Source organism: Etheostoma cragini, chromosome 11 (assembly GCF_013103735.1).
Source record: "Etheostoma cragini isolate CJK2018 chromosome 11, CSU_Ecrag_1.0, whole genome shotgun sequence".
Classification (NCBI taxonomy): Eukaryota; Metazoa; Chordata; class Actinopteri; order Perciformes; family Percidae; genus Etheostoma; species Etheostoma cragini.
Genome location: NC_048417.1, coordinates 13,573,119 through 13,594,064, shown reverse-complemented (window position 1 = coordinate 13,594,064; position 20,946 = coordinate 13,573,119). Strand labels below are relative to the sequence as shown.

The 20,946-nt window shown below is 39.5% G+C and overlaps 1 protein-coding gene across 1 annotated transcript in view; it reads right to left on the bottom strand.

Moving 5' to 3' along the window:
- The window catches only part of LOC117952781 (glypican-6-like), an 82,662-nt gene extending 66,249 nt beyond the window's left edge, over positions 1-16,413 (bottom strand). Inside the window, exon 1 of the mRNA XM_034885308.1 lies at positions 15,925-16,413. Coding sequence (XP_034741199.1) covers positions 15,925-16,075 — 151 coding nt within the window. The 5' untranslated portion in view covers positions 16,076-16,413. The remainder of the gene's footprint in view (positions 1-15,924) is intronic.
- Positions 16,414-20,946: the final 4,533 nt, after the last annotated feature.

Genomic DNA, 20,946 nt, shown 5'->3' with positions numbered 1-20,946 from the left:
TTTTGGAAAAAGGCTGCAATGAAACAAAGAGTGAAAAATTTAAAGGGGTCTGAATACTTTCCGTACCCACTGTAAGCACATCAGATGGGCTACGCACAAAACTAGTACCCTAGCCACATATCTCAACTTAATACAGAAAAAATCCAGAAGAAAAACACTCCAAAAATAGATATTTTATGAAGTTATTTCTACAGATATGTCTGTGTGTTTTTCTTATTTCCTTTTGAAAAGTGCAAAGAAAAAAGCCAAAAAAGTGGAAAATACAAAACTTCTCAAATACATAAACACATCAATCACACACATACTTGAAATAACTATATACAAAAATTTATAGAAATAAGTCATTATAAAATTGATGAAATGGTGAAAATAAATGAAAAGGACCTATTTTTGCTTTGACAGCTGCAGCCATTACAGGGTTAAAATCTTCTGGTCAAGTTTGGTGTCAATCAATTCGTCTTTTTATTGGCTAAACAGGTAGGCCGGTTTCGTAACATCTAGTTTTAACTGGAAGGAATAGATGTCAATCTTTCCCACGTTGGTCCTCCCTGAACTCTGCAACATGATTGGCTTCTATAAGGGCCATCTCAGGTGACAGTGGAGGGATTGGCTGATAACAAACTGCATTGGAATGCTTAGACGTCAAAGAATTTGGCGGTGTGCTCAGTAACATTGTAGCATTCCCAGGGGAGATGAGAGAAGCGATCAAATCCCACAAATGATAAACTGTTTAGCTTTCTCTCTGTTGAAACTTAGCCAGAAACTACAAGATTGTGAGGGGAGCAGCTCGTCTTGGATAAAATGGCTTGGATATTCTAATTCCTTGGATGGGTGGCAATGTAGGAAAAAAAGGTTTTTGGCAATCTTTCACCGCTGTGAATAAAGACACGAGGAAAAAGGTATGGATGCACACTCAACTTTAGACACTAGCGGCGCAGTTTCATTCCGTGTTTATTTCCTTCATAACAGGAACATAACTACAACTACGTCATCTTGTGCTTTGCGTGTGGGCTTACTCAAATCATGAGACACTGAGCTTTCAAATGGTGTGCTGCATGAGCGTGTTTCTGAAGATTTAATGCTTGCAATTTATGAAAACGTTTTCCTTTAAATGGAGAAAACGGTCCTGTCACCGGACGGTTTTGGCCATAAGGTTAAAATAGTTTTTTCTGTCTCTTTTTTTTTTTTTTTTTAGATAACCTCACTTTTGCTTGTATGTTTCATTTTCATTATTTATAAATTTGTAGTTCAGGGGTCTCATTTATCAAACTGTGGATCCTTACTAAAAGTGTATGTACACCCAAAAGCCAAAAATAATTCTGATTTATAAAACCGTGCACATGCCCATCTGTTAGCAATGCTCCCTTTATAAATCACAGATCACCTACAATTGTGTGTACATGAATCAGCCTCTTATCCCACCCTTTACACACCCAATTTTAACCATAAATAGTCAATGCAAAGCACCATGTGAATGCTGATAAGTTTGTCAAGAGAGAAGAGAAAAAAAAGAAAAGAAAACTAGAGACACTAGAGAATTGCTGCAAATCGAACTATAATTTCGGCCTGTTCTCGCACAGTGTAGATAGACCTGACTACATGGGCATTACAGCACTCGATGACAGCTTCGGTATGCATCAGACCTACAGGTATATGATAAGATTTAACTTGAGCTATATTATATTAAAACAAGTCTTAGTAATAAAGTTGAAGATTATAATATTTATATAAAACACTTGTAAACAGACGGTTTTCCCCAGAGTGGCGAGTACCTATATTTGGACCGTGATGGCATGGTCCAGGTACATAGCCCTCTCTACTTGACCCAATTCAGCACATAGATCCAATTAAGAGTGCATCTTTAGGGAATATAAATTGTCATATTAGCCAGTCCCTGAGGTATCTTTCTCTCCTGATTCTTCCATTTTGGGTTAGTCCTCCAGCAGTGCATCATGCAGCATTACGCATGGGGGGTCATCGGAGTACTTTTGTTTACAACAATAGAGAGAGAAAAAACTTGTCTGAAGCATCAATACTAAATCTTAAGAAAAATATTATTCCCACATTTACTTTCTGCAGTCTGACATCAGTTCACCTCTTCACCATCTGCGTCGCCAAATCCCATTTTGTCTCAAAATGTGCGTACGCATGGGTCAGAGTTTTGTGGAGGTCCGCACATTCTCCCATCAAGTTTTTTATAAATCCACTTGGCCTCATTTTGTGCGTAGGCAATTTTTATAAATGAGACCCCTGAACATTTAAAAACACCTCCACGTGTGCATTTCAAAACCCTGCTATTTCGTGTTTGCTCAGTCACACCAATGCAAGTTCTGTCAATGAGAAATCGCTGTCTGACTCAGTGTTAATACCAAAACTCCAAGGTTTTCGCTGCTCCCCCATTCACCTTTCACATTACCATATACAAACTACACACATTGAAAGGTCCCATGGCATGAAAATTTCCCTTTGAGTTTTTTTTAACATTTATGAGTTCCCCCAGCCGGTATACGGTCAACCAGTGGCTAGAAATGGTGAAACCGATCTGGAATCTTCCCCCTTATATAAAAGAGGTTACCTCATCTTTCTCTGCTTTGCCCACCCTGAGACTTTGGGCCACCCATGAGAGAGAGACATCATGGCTTTCAAACGAGCAAAGTGGCAGTTGGTCAAGGCCACACCCCCAGCCTCCATCTTGGCCCCCCTCTCTCCTCCTTAAAAACTACAGACTCAGAAATGGCACATACTAAGGAAAGCTTATTGTGGGACTGGCTCTAGTGTAATTCTGTAAGTCTGAATTTTGGAGAAGAGACTTCAGATATGGTATTAAGGGACCACTAAGGCCTATTTAAAAGCATCCAATGAGGGCACCATGTCATTTAACACATCATTGTTCCTAGTTATTGTCTGTCACATTCAGCTGCACATAAGCCCAGCGTCAACTTTGTATCCAAGTGTTTCCACATTAATCTATTTGGCTGCTATGATCATTCTTGCAGGAGTGCACACGTGAAGCAAATTAAATGTGATAAATTTAGTAGGAAGAACAACTTGCAATCAAAAAATATTTCACACTTTCAAGCCTTATGAGCAAAATTAGAACATGACTTAAGATGTACTTCAGTTGTTTTCAATATGCTTTGTCAAGCCCAATAGTTTTGTTCAGCCGGGGGAAATGATTGTCCAAGTTCCTGGGCATTCCAGCAAAGGTAGGCCAACTCTCTGAAGTATTCATCAGTGTACCTGGCCAAAGAGACCCACAGCATATGCACTCTACCATCTGCTATGTCCCCTGGTTCCCCCTGACAAACTTTTCATGAGTTCACACTTGAAGCCACACTCTGACCTAATGAGATCAACATTGCTTATGCAGTTTCTTCTTCCTTGTGACATCACTTCATCCCTTTTTAATCATCGATTTAAAAAAAATATATAGTTATGCACTTCCTTGTCCTTCACCACAATGTTGAAATCATGCATTTTATTCTCAAAAGCTCTGGAAATGTTTTCCAGTTTATTGCTTCATAGGTGCTCCAGGGGACCCAGACTTGACAATAGAATGCTAAAAATAATTTTGACTAATTAATTACTTATTTATTTATTATATACATATTAATTGTTATTTTTATTTTATTTTTTTGCTTACTCTGGCTTGAAATGGCTCAGTTGATCTTTGCTTATAGTCTACCCAAGGCTGTCCAAGGCTGATCGAATTCATGAAGTCAGAGCTGCAAACAAAAGATTCTATTAATTTTAACTCCAAAAAAGCAGTGCCGCCCAATTCTGTTATCATATAGACAGCTTCTATTCAACTTCTTTAGAGCTTCAAACTAATGGGCTCAATTCTCAGTGGATATTTTCCCTGAAAAATATCTTGCTTCAAAGTCTGAGCTGAAGACACTTAGGCTGGCCTGTGTGAGACTCAGGTTATTTTATGCACATCATTAAATCCTTAGCACAGACACAAACATGCACTTTACAACACTATTGCAGATAATCAAATTAAGGATGCTGGCTAGCTGTGATGTCTTGGGAGGCATGAATAGACAGGCTATGAGCAAATTAACAAATGCATGATCGTATAAATTGAGTAATTAGTCAAACTGCAATGAAGTAAGTGGTTGGATAATAGAGCTGTATGTATGAATACATTGATATGCAAATTATTTTCTGGCTTCATGAGCATCATCACATCTAGAAATTATACCTCGTAAGGATCTCATTATATCAGACCGTAAACAGATGAGTTTGCTCAAACGTTTTACCTCCTTGTTGAAAATAAATCAAGAGTTTAGCTAGAGGTTGCTATAAATCACTGTTCAATCCAACAATCATCATATGTACTCAATGTAATGCACTCTCAGACATCCAAGCCACTTGTACATCGTTTCATTTCCCCACTCCCTCTATAGTACATTGAAACATGTTGTCTAACTGATGGACTATCAGACTTTGGCAAGATAACTAAGAAAACTACAATGAAATCAGATTCTCAGGAACCACATGAGGCTATAATTGAATGCATATGAACATCAGCATCATGGATCTATAAATCAATGTATTCCATGCAGTCTTTTCTTGACACTCCTACTAATGTCTCTAGAGGGTTTTCTTTACAGAATAGCCTCCGAATTCCTTGCTCAAATTAGAACTTGTATCAATCACAATTGAATGGCATTATTCCTATCACATTTTAGGCCAAAAGTCATAATAAAAGGCATGTTTGTGTTTTAAATAACTATGGGGTGCAGTGTATGTCCTTGGGTGAATGAGGACAGGTTCAAGAGGAAATGAATTCTCAGTGACATAAAACAGTCTACACAAAAGCAGCACAGTACAATGGTATGATGGTATTCTTCATCCTCAGGAGAGTCAGCGTGAAGGGAAAAGGACAGGAATAAAGATGTTGGAACAGTTTCATTCTCCTAGCAAATGCGTCAGAATTCTTTTTTTTAAATATGTCAAGATATTCCAGTGAAACATGCCCTGTGCAAGGCTGTGTGCATGATAAAACAGCCAAGTATTGACTCAATGGTCTGGTGTTTCATTTTTTAATATTTTTAAATGTATGACAAAGAAATCTCTTTGTGAAAGGAAATATAAATGCATAGCTTGCCTCTGTCACTGCAGGAGAAACACTTTTAAGAGGCTTTGAAGAAGTTGTTGTGGATATATGTATACATACATACTATACACATATCTATACACATATTCATATACATATACATACATACATACTGTACATACATACAGACATACATAAATACACAAAAAACACACACACACACTGAACAAAATTATAAACAACACTTGTTTTTGCTCCCATTTTTCATGAGCAGATTTTCTTCTATGTACACAAAAGGATTAGCTCTCTCAAATATTGTTCACAAATCTGTCTAAATCTGTGTTAGTGAGTCAAAGTTTTGAGGTAGCGTGCAATTGGTTTGCCGACTGCAGGAATGTCCATCAGAGCTGTTGCCCCTGAAATGATTGTTCATTTTGCTACCATAAGCTTTCTCCAAAGGCGTTTCAGAGAATTTGACAGTACATCCAACCGGCCTCACAACTGCAGACCACATGTAACCACACCAGCCCGGGACCTCCACATCAGCATCTTCACCTCCAAGATCGTCACCGTGACCGCTGCTGCAACAATCGGTTTGCATAACCAAATAACTTCTGCACAAACTGTCAGAAACTATCTTAGGGAAGCTTGTTTGCATGCCCAACGTCCTCATCGGGGTCTCGACCTCACTGGAGTTTGTTGTCGTAACCGTCTTGAGTGGGCAAATGCTCACATACAATGGCATTTGGCACTTTCGAGAGGTGTTCTCTTCACGGATGAATCTCGGTTTTCACTGTACAGGGCAGACAGCAGACAGTGTGCATGACGTTGTGTGGGTGAGCGATTTGCTGATGTCCACGTTGTGGATAGAGAGGCCTATAGTGGTGGGTTGTGGTATGGGCAGGTGTATATTATGAACAACAAACACAGGTGCATTTTATTTAAGGGATTTTGAATGCAGAGAGAGACCGTGACAAGATCCTGAGGCCCACTGTTGTGCCATTCATCCACGAACATCACCTCTTGTTGCAGCATGGCCCCATGTTGCAAGTATCTGTACACAATCCAGGAAGCTGAAAACATACCAGTTGTTATATGGCCAGCATACTCACTGGACATGTCACCCATTGAGCATGTTTGGGAAGCTCTGGATCAACGTCTACAACAGCGTGTTCCAGGTCCTGCCAATATCCAGCAACTTCGCACAGCCATTGAAGAGGAGTGGACCAACATTCCACAGGCCACATTCAACAACCTGATCAACTCTACGTAAAGGAGAGGTTTTGCGCTGCGTGAGGAAAATGGTGGTCACACCAGATACTGGTTTTCAGCTTTACACTGACATTTGAACATAGAACTCTCTCTGTAGCTACAATTACTCCTTTGGGTTTAAAGATGAAAAGTCTCTGTATTCTTGTACAGAAAAGATAAAGGTGACTGAAAAAAAATTCTAGATTAATAATGTACTTGATACAGAAAATGGATGGGTAACTATTTTGATAGATGATTCACAGTTTCAGCCAATAAGATTGTCTTTGTCTTATATGACAGTAAACAGTTTTGGATTTATGTTGGTCATATGTCACCTTGGGGTCTGGGAAATTGTGATGATCTTCTGACATGTTAATGACCAAAGGATTAACTGAAAATGTTATCAGCAGATTAATTAATAATAGAAATAATTAGTTTCAGCCCTTCATTACATCGTACAGTGAGGTAATCCCCTTGCATATAAAACAATACACAAAGACATGATTTTTCATTGTATAAATCTTTGCCAAGAAGATAAATATACAACCAAAAAGTACAATATGTTTGACCCCGAGGGTAATAGCTATGGAATATTCATGTGCCATATCGTTCTGCAAGGTGCTACAATATCATTACAGCTAAGATTAATGTATGGATTTCCCTAACACCATGTGCAGCCCAAGTACCGCATAATCAGCATATGTAGCACTATGTCTGGCTTTGATATTTATTGAGGACTATGTAATAACAATCCTAGTGGAGGCATGAGATGGCTTGTGTGGATATTCAATCCACATGGGCAGCACGCCTCAAAGCCCCTGGGAATTAGACGTGAGCAAGCAAGCCACTCTCTCCTGCGTCAAATTGCTAAGTGGAGCATGGCAGAGGACTGCACTACAGGCAACAGCTGGTGACTGTTTGGAGACCTAGGGCCTTGAGACCTGATCATTACCTTTCACTCACCATTTACAGCTTACTATACAGACAGCGGCCATTATTAGCCCTGCTAACTTGTTACAGTGTAAGTGTTCTAAGGTTAGCAGACTGCTTAAGTGAGAGGGTGAGGACACAACTGCATAACACACAGCTCCCCAAGGCAGCTTGCTGGAAAACACCACACCAAAGCGCCCAAAGGAGCAGTTTAAAGGCAAGCATCCTCTCCAGTTGCACATCATGTCTAGTCAGACGTTGTCAACAAGACAGAAGTGGCAGACATGTGGCTAAAGATAGATCCAATGACAGCGGCGCAGCATTCAAGGGGGGCTTTGTTACATGATGGCTAGGTTTTGACAAGCAGACGAGGTGTCGGGGAAAGGTACCAGCTATACGTCACAGCCGAAAGCCTATACTTGATGCTCGTGTCCTCATGTCAATGAAGAGACACACATTGATCCTGAGGATTGTTTTCTGAAAAGCCAGTGAAGGCTTGAAAAGAGACAGTGGAAGACAACTGGAAAATGTCTAAACAATTCTAAAAAAAGAAGAAAAAAAAAAATAGAATCATATGAGGAAGTTGGATGTCAAGTAGTAGATATGTGCCAAATATGTCTGAATAATAATGCCAATCATCTGATAATATTACACAAAGAGAACTTATCTCCATTGGCAGTTTAGGATTTGCAGGCGAGGCAGGCAATCTCAATGTATCAAAGGTAGGTAACACCTCCATACTTTTCACTTTAATCTAAAGAAATGAAAACATCCATTTTGGGCTTAGAATGCGAACAGAAAGATATCCACTGTGTCAATTAAACTTGGTTGATTACAATTACAATAAAATGTAACCTACCAAAAGGAGTTGAATGTTTCTGTAACAAATCAGGCATATAGTATGCAGTATGTGTAGTATGTACTAGTCAAAAGTTTTAAAAAAAGGAGAAAAAAACAGGATGAGTTTAGAGGAAACGTGTTTATGCCAGCTTGTTAAACAAGGAATGAAAAAGTCCTTTCTCAGTGGCTCCAGGTTAGAATTTAAATGGACAGTTGTTGACAGAAACTAATAGATCAAAATAACATCTGTTCAATCTCTTGTTGACAACATAAGTGCTCATTCTTTCACATTTCACATGATTATTAAACCATGAAACAGCTATTGCCATGCCGTCTCAGGAGAATCACTTCAATCCATTTCCTTGTTTTTCATGGTAGATTTATCTCAAAAGAGTTTGACAAAAAATAATTATTTATGGCTGTGTTCTCACCATCATTCCTTCAGTAACCTTCATGATAACAGCTGCAAATCAACTGTATAAACAATGCATGTCAGGCTTACAGTATTTGGTTAAGCTTCAATGACCCAGTGTCTCTTTTAATATATTTTTTTTCAATCTTAATGTATTCAGCAGTTACAAAAATTCTTTATTGCCAAAGACAACTTAAAACATCTGAATAATGATTAGCTTCTTCAAATAATGTGTACTGTAAATCAGCAAAATAAACAGCATTGTTAGTAACTGCCTGATTTTAAAGTATGTGTTGTATTAACGTTTCAGCAAGCAGGGTTATGAGCAGCAGAAAGTTGAACATAAACCGTGTTGAAGGCAACAAACAGAATAAACAGAAAGCGTGGGTCACAGACAGGATTGGGGTATAGAAATATTATCCAGGAACTACTTTTAGTGTTTAAAAAAAAAGAGTAACCTTGAAGACATGAGTTTCCTTCATTTTCTGTAGAAACCCAGACACATCAAAATCAACAGATATCTTCCTTTTGGGAGAAGAAACAGAGAATTAGTGAAAATAACTTGTGTTATGCACTGTTGGTCAGAAAAAATAAGCTAAGTTATTAGTTTTTTAGGGTCAATCCCTCAAAAACTCCTATTTGTTAATCAGCTTTATTAGGTATGCTGACAACAGACAACATAAATAGTAAGGGCAACACCACAAACGTACTGCTATGTGAAGTAAAGAAGACTTTGGCAGAAAATGTTATGTTTATGTTGGACCCCATTGCCAACACGTCCTCATAATTACACAACAGAACAGGTCAATTGTCAAGACTCCTAAACAAACATATACACTCACCTACAAGGAATGTTAGGAACACCTGTTCAATTTCTCATTAATTGAAATTATCTAATCAACCAATCACATGGCAGTTGCTTCAATGCATTTAGGGGTGTGGTCATGGTCAGGACAATCTCCTAAACTCCAAACTGAATGTCAGAATAGGAAAGAAAGGTGATTTAAGCAATTTTGAGCGTGGCATGGTTGTTGGTGCAAGACGGGCCGGTCTGAGTATTTCACAATCTGCTCAGTTACTGGGATTTTCACAACCATGTCTAGGGTTTACAAAGAATGGTGTGAAAAGGGAAAAACATCCAGTATGCGGCAGTCCTGTGGGCAAGAGGTCAGAGGAGAATGGGCCAACGGATTTAAGCTGATAGAAGAGCAACTTTGACTAAAATAACCACTCGTTACAACCGAGGAGTGCAGCAAAGCATTTGTGAAGCCATAACACACACAACCTTGAGGCGGATGGGCTACAACAGCAGAAGACACCACCGGGTACCACTCAGCTCCACTACAAATGGGGAAACAATTTGCAAGAGCTCCCCAAAATTGGACAGTTGAAGACTCGAAAAATGTTGCCTGGTCTGATGAGTCTCAATTTCTGTTGAGACATTCGGATGGTAGAGTCAGAATTTGGCGTAAACAGAATGAGAACATGGATTCATCATGCATCGTTACCACTGTTCAGGCTCGTGGTGGTGGTGTAATGGTGTGGGGGATGTTTTCTTGGCACACTTTAGGCCCCTTAGTGCCAATTGGGCATCGTTTAAATGCCACGGCCTACCTGAGCATTGTTTTTGACCATGTCCATCCCTTTATGGCCACCATATACCCATCCTCTGATGGCTACTTCCAGCAGGATAATGCACCATGTCACAAAGCTCGAATCATTTCAAATTGGTTTCTTGAACATGACAGTGAGTTCACTGTATTAAAATGGCCCCCACAACCCAATAGAGCATCTTTGGGATGTGGTGGAACGGGAGCTTTGTGCCCTGGATGTGCATCCCACAAATCTCCATCACCTGCAAGATGCTATCATATCAATATGGGCCAACATTTCTAAAGAATGCTTTCAGCACCTTGTTGAATCAATGCCACGTAGAATTAAGGCAGTTCTGAATGCAAAAGGGGATCAAACACAGTATTAGTATGGTGTTCCTAATGATCTTATACGTGAGTTTATGACGCAGCTCATAACAACCCATAATTACGTTTCCTGTTAGGCGGCAACATCTCATTGCTAGAACAAACGAGGCCACACACTGGCTGTTTAAAACATGTGACCATAACAGGACCGTGGTGGAAATTTTAATCATGTGACCATTCTATTTAACATAACGGGTGCAGCTTTAAACACCTAGTTAATGTTGTGAACTGAACTAGTTACGTTTAGGCAATAAAAGTCCTTAGTAAGGCTTAAAGTCAGTTAATTTAAAAAAAGTGACATTTGACTTATGGTTTCACAAGGTGCATGAATCCTGGTGTCAGGAGTGAATGTCCTGTGTTTGTTTGACCCATCCACCACCCCATAAGTAATCACGATAATTACTTCAGCAATGACATTTTGCGGCCTAACAAGAAATTTAATTATAGTTATTAGCTGCTTTCACAATCAACCTATAGGTTGTTTTCTTGATAAGGGCTAGTCTGACATAGCTTGTAGTAAGACACTAAGTGAGAAAATAAAGTTTCAAGGTCTTTAATGCAGAACTAATGAGTTGGATAGCATTGAATTGTACAGGTGTACCCATACACTTCTGCATGCAACATACAGATATACAAAATGGTAAAGCAAATTGTATATATAGCATATGTATATGCTTATATAAACGTATATATATATATACACACACGTATATATATATATATATACTATACTGTATATAAAATATATGCTTTGAGTGTTGTGTTGTTCTGCTTCTAAAGCTGCAACCCTTGTGGGACACAATGTTTCCTACAGCTCTCGGAGGGAACACCTGCAGAGAGAGCCCATCATGAGGCCATTTTGGCATCAAATCAGCAATCATGAGCATGATTGATGACATGGAGGCAGCGTTTGAGAAATGCCCTCTGCTGTGGGGAAACTTATGATTGTTTGGATTCCTCCTCCCTGATAGTGCCCCGTCAGATTCTCAGTGTTCCTATTACATTGTATATGTAAAAGAATGCATCCTCAAATAGTGGTGCTACCATATACAAACTCAAACAAAAACTGCCAATTCACAAAAAAAAATAATTCTCCCAGATCTCTCCACATGTGAGAGTGACAGGAAGGTCATAATAACCTGACGATACATCACAGCAACAGTGGCGTATGCTACGGAGGCTAACAAAGTCACCTGCCCATGGCCTCTAATCCTCTCCATCCCATTACATGACAGAATAGAACCTGGGAACATTACAAGCTTCAGCAGAGAACATTTGCCTCGTGATATCAGCACCGTTATTTCTGTCCCTTCTCCATCTCCTGGCTGGGAGTAAACAAAGCTGGCCGTCAAATGAAAGCATAGAGTATGACATGCTAAGAAGTTCCTTTGAATCCAGCAGTGTGCTGCGTGACTCACTTTCCATATCTTCCCATCTTGTCTCAGACATTGGGTAATCTACTGACTGAGTGGAAACTGAGACAACAGGGGCAAGACTGCAGAGTGTGTGTCTGATCTTTAGCCAGATCCTTGAAGGAGTGTTCAGTTCAGTTCAGTTTTATTTATATAGCAAATTTAAAAACAAGAAGAATAGTTGACCAAAGTGCTTAACAACCAAAAAAAGAAAAAAAAATGAATAGTATACACAAACAATACACAATGCAAAATAAACAATCTTGAAACAGATCAATCCTGAAACACACAGGAAGCCAGTGGAGCGTGGCCAATACTGGTGTAATGTGGTCACGTTTTCTGGTCCCAGTTAAAGGTTGAGCTGTGGGGTGGACTATAGCTCAGTCAGTTAGAGTGCTCGCCCCATTTTGGCAGAGTCCTGCCAGCGGCCCGGGTTCAAATGCAGCCTGCGGACCTTTGCTGCGTGTCATCCCCCACCTCTCGCCCCCTTTCACATCTGTGCACCATCTCTATTTAATAAAGCTAAAAAAAATAATCCAAAAGTTGAGCTGCTATGTTCTGGACTAACTGTAACTGACAATGAGATGACTGATCCAATGCAACATTCAAGGAGTTACAGTGGTCTAATTAGGAGGTAATAAATGCATGTATGACTCTTTTCAAGTCTTTTCGTAACAGGTAGGGCTTAAACTTAGCCAACCAAATTTAGTCAAATGTATAAGCTGTCAAAAATCACAACCAGATTCTTGGTAAAGGGACTAATATGGGAACCTAAAGTACCTTCGGCACCAACACAGGCAATGTCATTGACACAGAAAAAATTCTGATCCAACAAAGTGGATTTAAATGGCTAAAACGTAACGAATTTCTGAATCAAATTGATATACAGTGAGTAAAGTCTGCTGAGCCGATGGAGATGCTCTGGGAATTTTTAAATGTGCAAAGACTTTTAGAACTATCCACAAGTCCATGCACCAGTTGCTTAAAACACCTTCACCACGTTGTTGTTGACAGCCTCCAGTCTGGCCTGGTCAGCAGGCAGAAGCATCGCCCAAGCGTTGTGGAATTACTGTACCAAGTGAGCCTTTAAGCTTTGGATCACAGCAACATTTCTGTCAATAACACTGACTCCACTGCTGTTATTCCACCTGATCCGGGTCCTTCCATTTGACCACACACAACGACAAAACCATGGGACTTTAAGCTTTTCATTTTTAGCTTTGTGAAAAACACTGTTGCAGTGGTTGAGCAGTCTAAGTGGTACTGAGTGCAATACTCCTGCAATAATACCCTGCTGTTATTCTCTATTATATTGCTAATGGTTTTAGTTAGTGCTTTATATTGGGAAAAACAGCATACTGTGTGATCATAATGTGAAAGGCAACCACAACAACAAAAAACAGTAACATTTGAAAAGGCTCTCAATGGAAAATAATAGCATTTATTAACATAAATGGGTTTACGAATTAACCACTATAATAGGATTAGCTTTAAACAGATACTGTATGTCAGAAAATGTGGCATACAGTACATGTAACTTCATTAGAGAAATGTGAAGTGGTTTCTATCTTATTTGATGTCTAACATGGTCTCTAATGGCATCTTACATTAAAAGCAGCAGGAGCACACACACATCCCTCTGTCACTACTGTTGAAGTCTCGGATAACGACAGAGATTTATAGAAATCAAACATCAAAGAGCAGCTATTTAACTTGAATGTGTGAAAGCAGCGAAACCATCATACATAGAGGTGGACCAGTGACACGAAGGTTAACGTTTTTGCCAAATCATCAGTGAGTGAATAGAGTGTGATGGCCGCTGTAAGCCTGACAGAAACAATAAGGCTTTACGGGAAGCTTTAGGAGACCCGCTACACTGAGTCCCACAAGGACCAACTAATCTGCAAGTACTGGAATATCAACTCCCAAATCATCTCGTCACTGAAGATGCTCCCCAGCTGCCACATGGCAGCTCCTAAACAGCTAATATTACAAACCTGCTACATGAATATTATGAATAAAGACTACATATATTTGTGTCTGCAGTGTTTATGTTCAAATTTCAAGCAAGCAATGTCAGCAAAACTCCCCAAATGCATACAGGTATAACACAATAGAGTGTTCTCTTTTTGTCCATTATAGACCATTTAATTACACAGTAATTCTACTATGATTGTATGCACTTTAATCAGAGAAAGTGTACTTAAATACTAAATCAAAGCAGGCGAAAAATAAACTACTACACCTATGCAACTAATCTATTCTCAATAGACTCAATAGAAATAGTACAGAAAAGGAAAGTACCATCCATGAGATCAGATTTATAATCAGCTCAACCTTATATTAATCTCCTGAGTTTAAATGGTGAAGATGGAACACGCAGTTTAACCCAAGTGCCACACAGGATGCTCAGTTTAGACTCAACAAGAACTCCACAAGGGGATGTATTTCCCCTCCTGCTTTTGATCTTTGATTTTTACTTTATGATTAGAAGATGTTGTACGTTTAAACACAGGTATAACTTAATCTAAGAAATGACTGAGCTCCATTATTGTTTGCATGAGTGAGAGGCAATAAATTACGAGTGTGAAGGGCATGCCCATCACTGTGTGAATTTGCTGAGGTGTTAATAATGCGTTGTCTCTCCGGCGGACACTTAAGGTTATGACTCATTCAAAGACCGCATCCAGAGACGTTTATTCAGGGTGACAACGTTCGGAAATGAGAGACATTTCACTTTCACTCATTTGAGAGATTAGTTGTGATGTCAGGGACATGGATCCAAAGGATTTAATCAGTTGGTTATTCAGCCCATCTCTGAACAGGTGTGCCTGTTATCAAATATGCAGCCTTTTACTTGTGCCAGATTTCCTGCTTTATAGAGAGAATGACTGGCCCTGAAGCACAACAATGACGACCTGGAGAGACAACTCAGCCGGGGGTAATGTAAAAACAAAACATAATAACATTTTATTCCTGATTACTTTTCTTCAGATGCAAACATAGTTAGCCAAGTATATGGCTTCAACTGATCATGTGAAATCACAGAATACTATTAAGGAATTATTAATTACAATGTTAGTGCAGAAAAACGTTGTTCAAGACATTTCATGAGTCATTGTATTAAATGATCTGAACTGCTAAAACAGAATGTATTCATATCCACTTGCAGCTAAAATGTGTATTAGGAAAATTGTTTACAAAAAATGTTACTTTAAGTTTTGACAGCCAACAATCCATTAATAAATCTGTAGGCTATCATATGCGTGCATCATCTCTGTATGTTATACACTAAATGTGACATTAATTATGTAAGGTATTTGAAATATTTGCTCCAAAGGGTAGTCATGGCTATAATTATGTAGTTGACCCGTGGTTATGGACCGAAGCACTGCAAGAAACCATCAGTTCCATTTCACCTTATCACTTCACTTTCGCAGGACAGGAGTTAATCTGCACAGTTGATCGTTCATTATTTCTGCTTTGTTAGCACAGTCGCAGAACTCTACTGGACACAGATCTTACCCTAAGCTACGTGGGGGACTTTTCACACACCCAGTAGCCTATTGATGCTGGCTGATAGGATACTGTTGTCGCGGCATGAATATATAATCAGTAAATGAGCTCACATTAACTGAGAGCTGGGTTCAGGCGTTTGAAATGAGTAGTTTTCTGATAACAACACTTCACTCATGCAGGAGGCTGCGCCAGCTGTTTTTCCCCATCCAATCAGGTCAATTATTATTATTATTATAGGACTAAAACTTTGGTCACTTAGACTCGTTGCAACTCACAGAGTGACAGGTGGTTGAGGTGCTGCTGTAGCTGTAACAGGCTACCCCTGCAGCATCCAATCAAAGACCTATAGTAATACTGTAGGACGGACTTTGCATCAAAAATGAGTTGCAATGGGATATTATAGGATAACATTAAATACAGACGCGTGTATTACACAAGAGCCCGTTTATTCCCGGGGTTATCTCTAATGCTCTGGCAGGTCGGGCCCCTATTGACGGGTCGCACTTCGTCCAGTCTTACCTGGGATCTCCTGAAGAGGAACATGTGCGAAGCTGAATCCTTTCCCGATACAAGCTTCCCTCACATCGCTGCAGTTCCGTGCCTTAAAATCTGCTCTTGCTGCAACAGACAGCACAGAAAAAGTGCAAATGATGGTCTCTAGTCTGACCATTGTTCACTTTTGTGAAGATCCTTTTTGTTTAAGCCGTATCCTCGCTGATAAAAAAAACTCCTGCAGTAGTAGATCCGCAGGTACTTAATGACTGGGCGTGTAATGGTTGCAACGCAACTAATAGTGTCTACCAACACATTTCCAAAAGCAAAATGGGTTTCTAGTGCAACCGATAAGGATTAAAAGTCCCCCGGCGCCGCAGAGAAAGAGGACTGCGAGTGTGGAGGTGCCACATGAATCCAGGCAGTGCGTTTCCCGGCGTGTTGACTCAACTTCGCTGAGCAGACGACCCTGGTCGCTCTGTTGAAGAGGAAATGCTGTGTGGAGAGACGCGCTCTGTGTTCACATCAGATTCACCGGCGAGGCAAAGCGGAACACAAAATATGGAGTGGAATCCAGCCTCATCCCTCTTACTGAGGGCTATTGGCAATTTTAGACCCTTTTTAAGGAGGCTCAATTCCCTCTAAATTTAATCTCAGCCCCTCTGAATATACAAATTTATTTATTTAAAAAAAACAATTTTAGTGCTTCAAGTTAGAGTTTGCAAACGTGTCTGTTAGCAACAACGGACAAACCAATTACAGGTGCAACGGGTTTAAAACAGGTTAATTATTCAGTGTTGCTGTCACCGATGCTACGCACCTGTAACCCAGTCAAGGAAAAGATTAACGGAACGGGTTGTAAAGTTTAATGTTGGTAGTCCCCAGAGAAGAGGTTGGTCATGGAGAAGATTAGAACCCAAATTGAAACGTTCAACTAAAATTGCTGAATGTTAGAACATTGTGTCAAATTGGCTATTAATGTGGCTATGTGTCAGGTTTAGTTCCTTGCAACACTTTTGCGAGTCACTGCCTCCGAGTCACATTCTCATTCTCATTAGGGGCTGAGCCCCCCTAAAAGTTGGATCCTGGAATCGCCCCTGGTGGGGGGTGCAGGTCTACATTTACCAGCAGAGACGTTGTAGGTCTAATAAATAAATAAGAAAAAATACATATGTAGGATGGTGGGTGAACTGTTTGTGGAGTTGCTGTAATGCACATAAAATACACATCCAGCTGTACATTGACTTCTAACTATTACAGAGAATCTGTAAAACACTGTAGGAATATTTGAAATATTAGTGATACAATAGGTAACAACTTGTCACTACTCCAAATCTTTATTGGTCTATATGGTTCTGTTTTCTAAGATGTATTTAATATAGAATTTGAATATACGGTCTATATATGAACATTTGTGCAATGTAAAATGTGGTTTATTCGCCTTCTATTTTCTGATTCTAAATATGATTTAAAACACTTAACCATCCTTTTTTGGCCTATGTGGTATGTTCCGGTGTTGGGATTTGAATCAATTCAGAAAATGTAAATGCTGACAGTTTTTTTCACATTCATCTGACACTAAAGCGGAACACCAGTTGCATGGTATCAAACTGTATTAACTAGAGGATGTAAAGGATGGGGTTAAGACCACAAGGCAAGCTTTCATGGTTTTATTGATTTTGGAACAGCTTGATCCCAGGGTAGATCAACAGTGGATTATCATGACTGCCAACACTGTGTAGGGTTCCTATTGCTATGTGACACCACATTTTGAAAGGTGCTTTAAAGTGACTCGATTCAGAAGGTGACACATCCCTGGAATATTTAGGATCAAACATCCAAATCCACTGCTTTTATGAAGTCGTTGCTTTTAGGAAAGTCAGTCATTTTTGTAAACGCATTTGGTGGGATATAATGTTTCAAAAACATTTCTGTTGATCACAGTAGCAGTTCTGTATCCTCTCCTTAGCCAAAAACAACATTGTTGATAATGTGAACGCTGGTAGAAGATCAAATTCAGAAAACTTTAAAAGATTTCCAAACAGAGTTGGAATGTGAAAACACACTCCCATGTGTGTCTGTCTTAGATGATTGGAGTGTGTGAGGTATATGTGAGGCTGTTGTTTATGTTATCTAAGGTACACATGCAGTCTCATAAGGTGATTGTGGTCTAAGCCATACTCCCTTCAAGAATTCTGGGCTCTACTTTTCTTGTGAGACTTTTTGACCTGGACATGTCACAGTTAATTAAAGTATCCAACTTTGGAGCTCAAGGGATGGTTTCATCCAAATTATGTTTAATACAATGAAAAATTAATTTAATGTGAAATTCTCAGTTAAGATAGCTGTCAAGTTGCCTAACAAAACTTTAAAGCGGCAAGTAAAGGTTTCTTTGTGTGTGTTTGTGTGTGTTTGTGTGGGTGTGTGTGTGTGTGTGTGTGTGTGCATGCATGCATATGGGCTGCCTTCAGTGCTGCTTGTGCCCACCATGAATAAAATGTATGCGTATTCTATTTTCAGACACATTGCACTGCCAAAACGTGTTTTTACTCCAGCTCTTTTGGGATTCCCACGCACTCCCGGACCAGTCAAAGAGATGTAGTCAGAACACACTGTGTGTGTTCTGAGTTTATCTTGGGGTCTCCTTCCAGCTGGTCATACCCAGCCCTCTTCCAAAGGGAGGTGTAAAGAAAAAGTTGTTCAGTTAAACAACAACAAGATTGAGGATGCACTGAAAAAATTGTTTTAGTTTCTTGGCATAACAATAAACACAGCAGCCACTGAAAAGACTAAACTACAACTTTGGTGATCGCTTGACAGTGCAGAAAACTTCAAACAGGATATAATTATACTCAAAACTGTCAACCTTCATCAATTGCTAATATGAAGAACACATTATCAGGCAAAGGTACACACAGTCAAGCAACCAGGATAAATAACTCATATGATCCAGCAGGTTCAGTTTACTGACGGCTGCGTAATCAGCACCTTGGAGAGCGCCACATCCTCACCAGGTACCTAAAACACCTCTTCTTAGCTACTAATGAAAAGGCAGCAGTGCAGATTTGACATCATGTAACATGGCGGAACCTTTTTCAACATATCCCAGAATGAGAACAAGCACCTGTGCAAAGTCCTTGTTTGGCTGCTTTACTTGCACCCTTATTTTTTTGTCACCAGCAAAAGGTTATGGGGGTCAAAACATCTCCACATGATCCACCATGGATCACTGCAGTGGAGACCACTCACTGTTGGTCGGATGTGTTGTATGTTATGCTTATATCATTGTTTTTTATGAGCTTGTGAAAGGGGTTTAAGTACATGTTTTACATTCCTGTGTGATATAATTCAATGTATTTTATATTCAAGTCTGTGTGTGCATGGTGTTTCACTTAGCTGCAAGATCAACATTGAAGTTGCCCCTTGTAGGTCAACCTGTTAGAGCCAACATTGACTATAAATTATTTAGTTCAAGTTTGTAATTATGTTTATAATTATATTACAAAGGTCTGTGTAAAAGTACTTAACACAAAAACCCATGGTCAGTTAAGAACAGGGCCAGCTCAGTTACGAGTGGAACAAGTGTTTGAAGTGTTTTTTCTCAGAAACGATCAGAAGGGTTTTTTGTTTTTGGATAGAATTTAAAATGCAAATGGTGAATGTAGATTTAAAAAAAACTGATTTCTGCCACTCCTTTGAATCATGACAACAGCCATAGAAAAATTACTGAATATGTGAATAATCAAAGTTTTCTACCTGACTGAAAGTGGTCTGATGTCCTGTGTGGAAAGTACTGAATATGAACAAGGTACTCTTTCTCAACATATGGGGACTAAAGGTTACATGACCATTTCTAAAGTCAGCATTTCCCTTTATCTTTGTTGAAATGAAAACAATGTGTTGTTCTGCAATCTGATGTTACTCTCGAATCCGAGAAGGATCCGATCAACAGCCTGAGTTTCCTCAAGATAGCGCTTGCTTGAGTTTTTTTTTGTTTCAAGTCCACATGTATTGTTCCTAAATTAGGTCAACACTGTAGAGACATGACATGCATGTCAAAATCTTGGTGTGATCCAGGACTCTTCTCTTTCCATACTCACATCAAATTTATCACCAAATCTGCTTTTTTTCATCTTAAAAAACGTCCTTAGACTCTAACCATCACTCTTTGACAGAAACCCATGTTCATGCTTTTATTACCTCCTGTTTGGACTACGACAATGGAGTCCTGTCTGGGGTCCCCAGCAAAACCTTGGACAGGCTCCAGTATGTCAAAAACTCTGTCGCCAGGGTCTTCACCCACACCAAGACATACGCAGCACATCACCCCAACCCTCATCCACCATCCTCCTTCTTACCTACAAATCCCTCCATGCTCTGACCTCACTGTACCTCTCTGACATCCTCCATCCATACACCCCGAAACCTCTGGTCCTCAGACACTGGCCTGCTATGCAAACCCCACACCAAACTCTTTAACTTCTGAGACAGAGCATTTAGTGTTGCAACCCATCCCTCGGGAACCCCCTCCCCGCAGATTTCCGAAATGCTGCAACCTCATTAAAAAAGAAAAAAACTCCTGAAACATCACCTGTTCACCACGGTCTACAACCTTACTTAGCTTAGCCACTGTAATTCTGTAAAGTGTCTTTGAGTTTCAGGAAAGGTGCTATATAAGTTATTGTTATTATTATTGTTATTATTATTGTAAGAATGGCATGCTGTTTAATAAGAGACACTTGAAAATATATGATTTTCTCGCCTAAATTTTTACCCTTAAAAAAGTGCTGCATTCCAATGTCGAACCACCAGTGGTCCATCAACACATGATCTCTGTCATTTTAGCTTGAGAAGAGAGTTATTTGCATGACTACAAGAGGTTGCTTGTCAAGAAAATGTAAACAAAAGTTGTTAAACCCATGCAAACAGATTAACAATGCTACAGTTTTCCCTGTGAGCACCTTCTCATCATATGTTTGTGCATTTCACACAATAACCTCATTTGTGATGTGATTCAACTCTCCACCAGATCAGCTGATATGTTAGTTT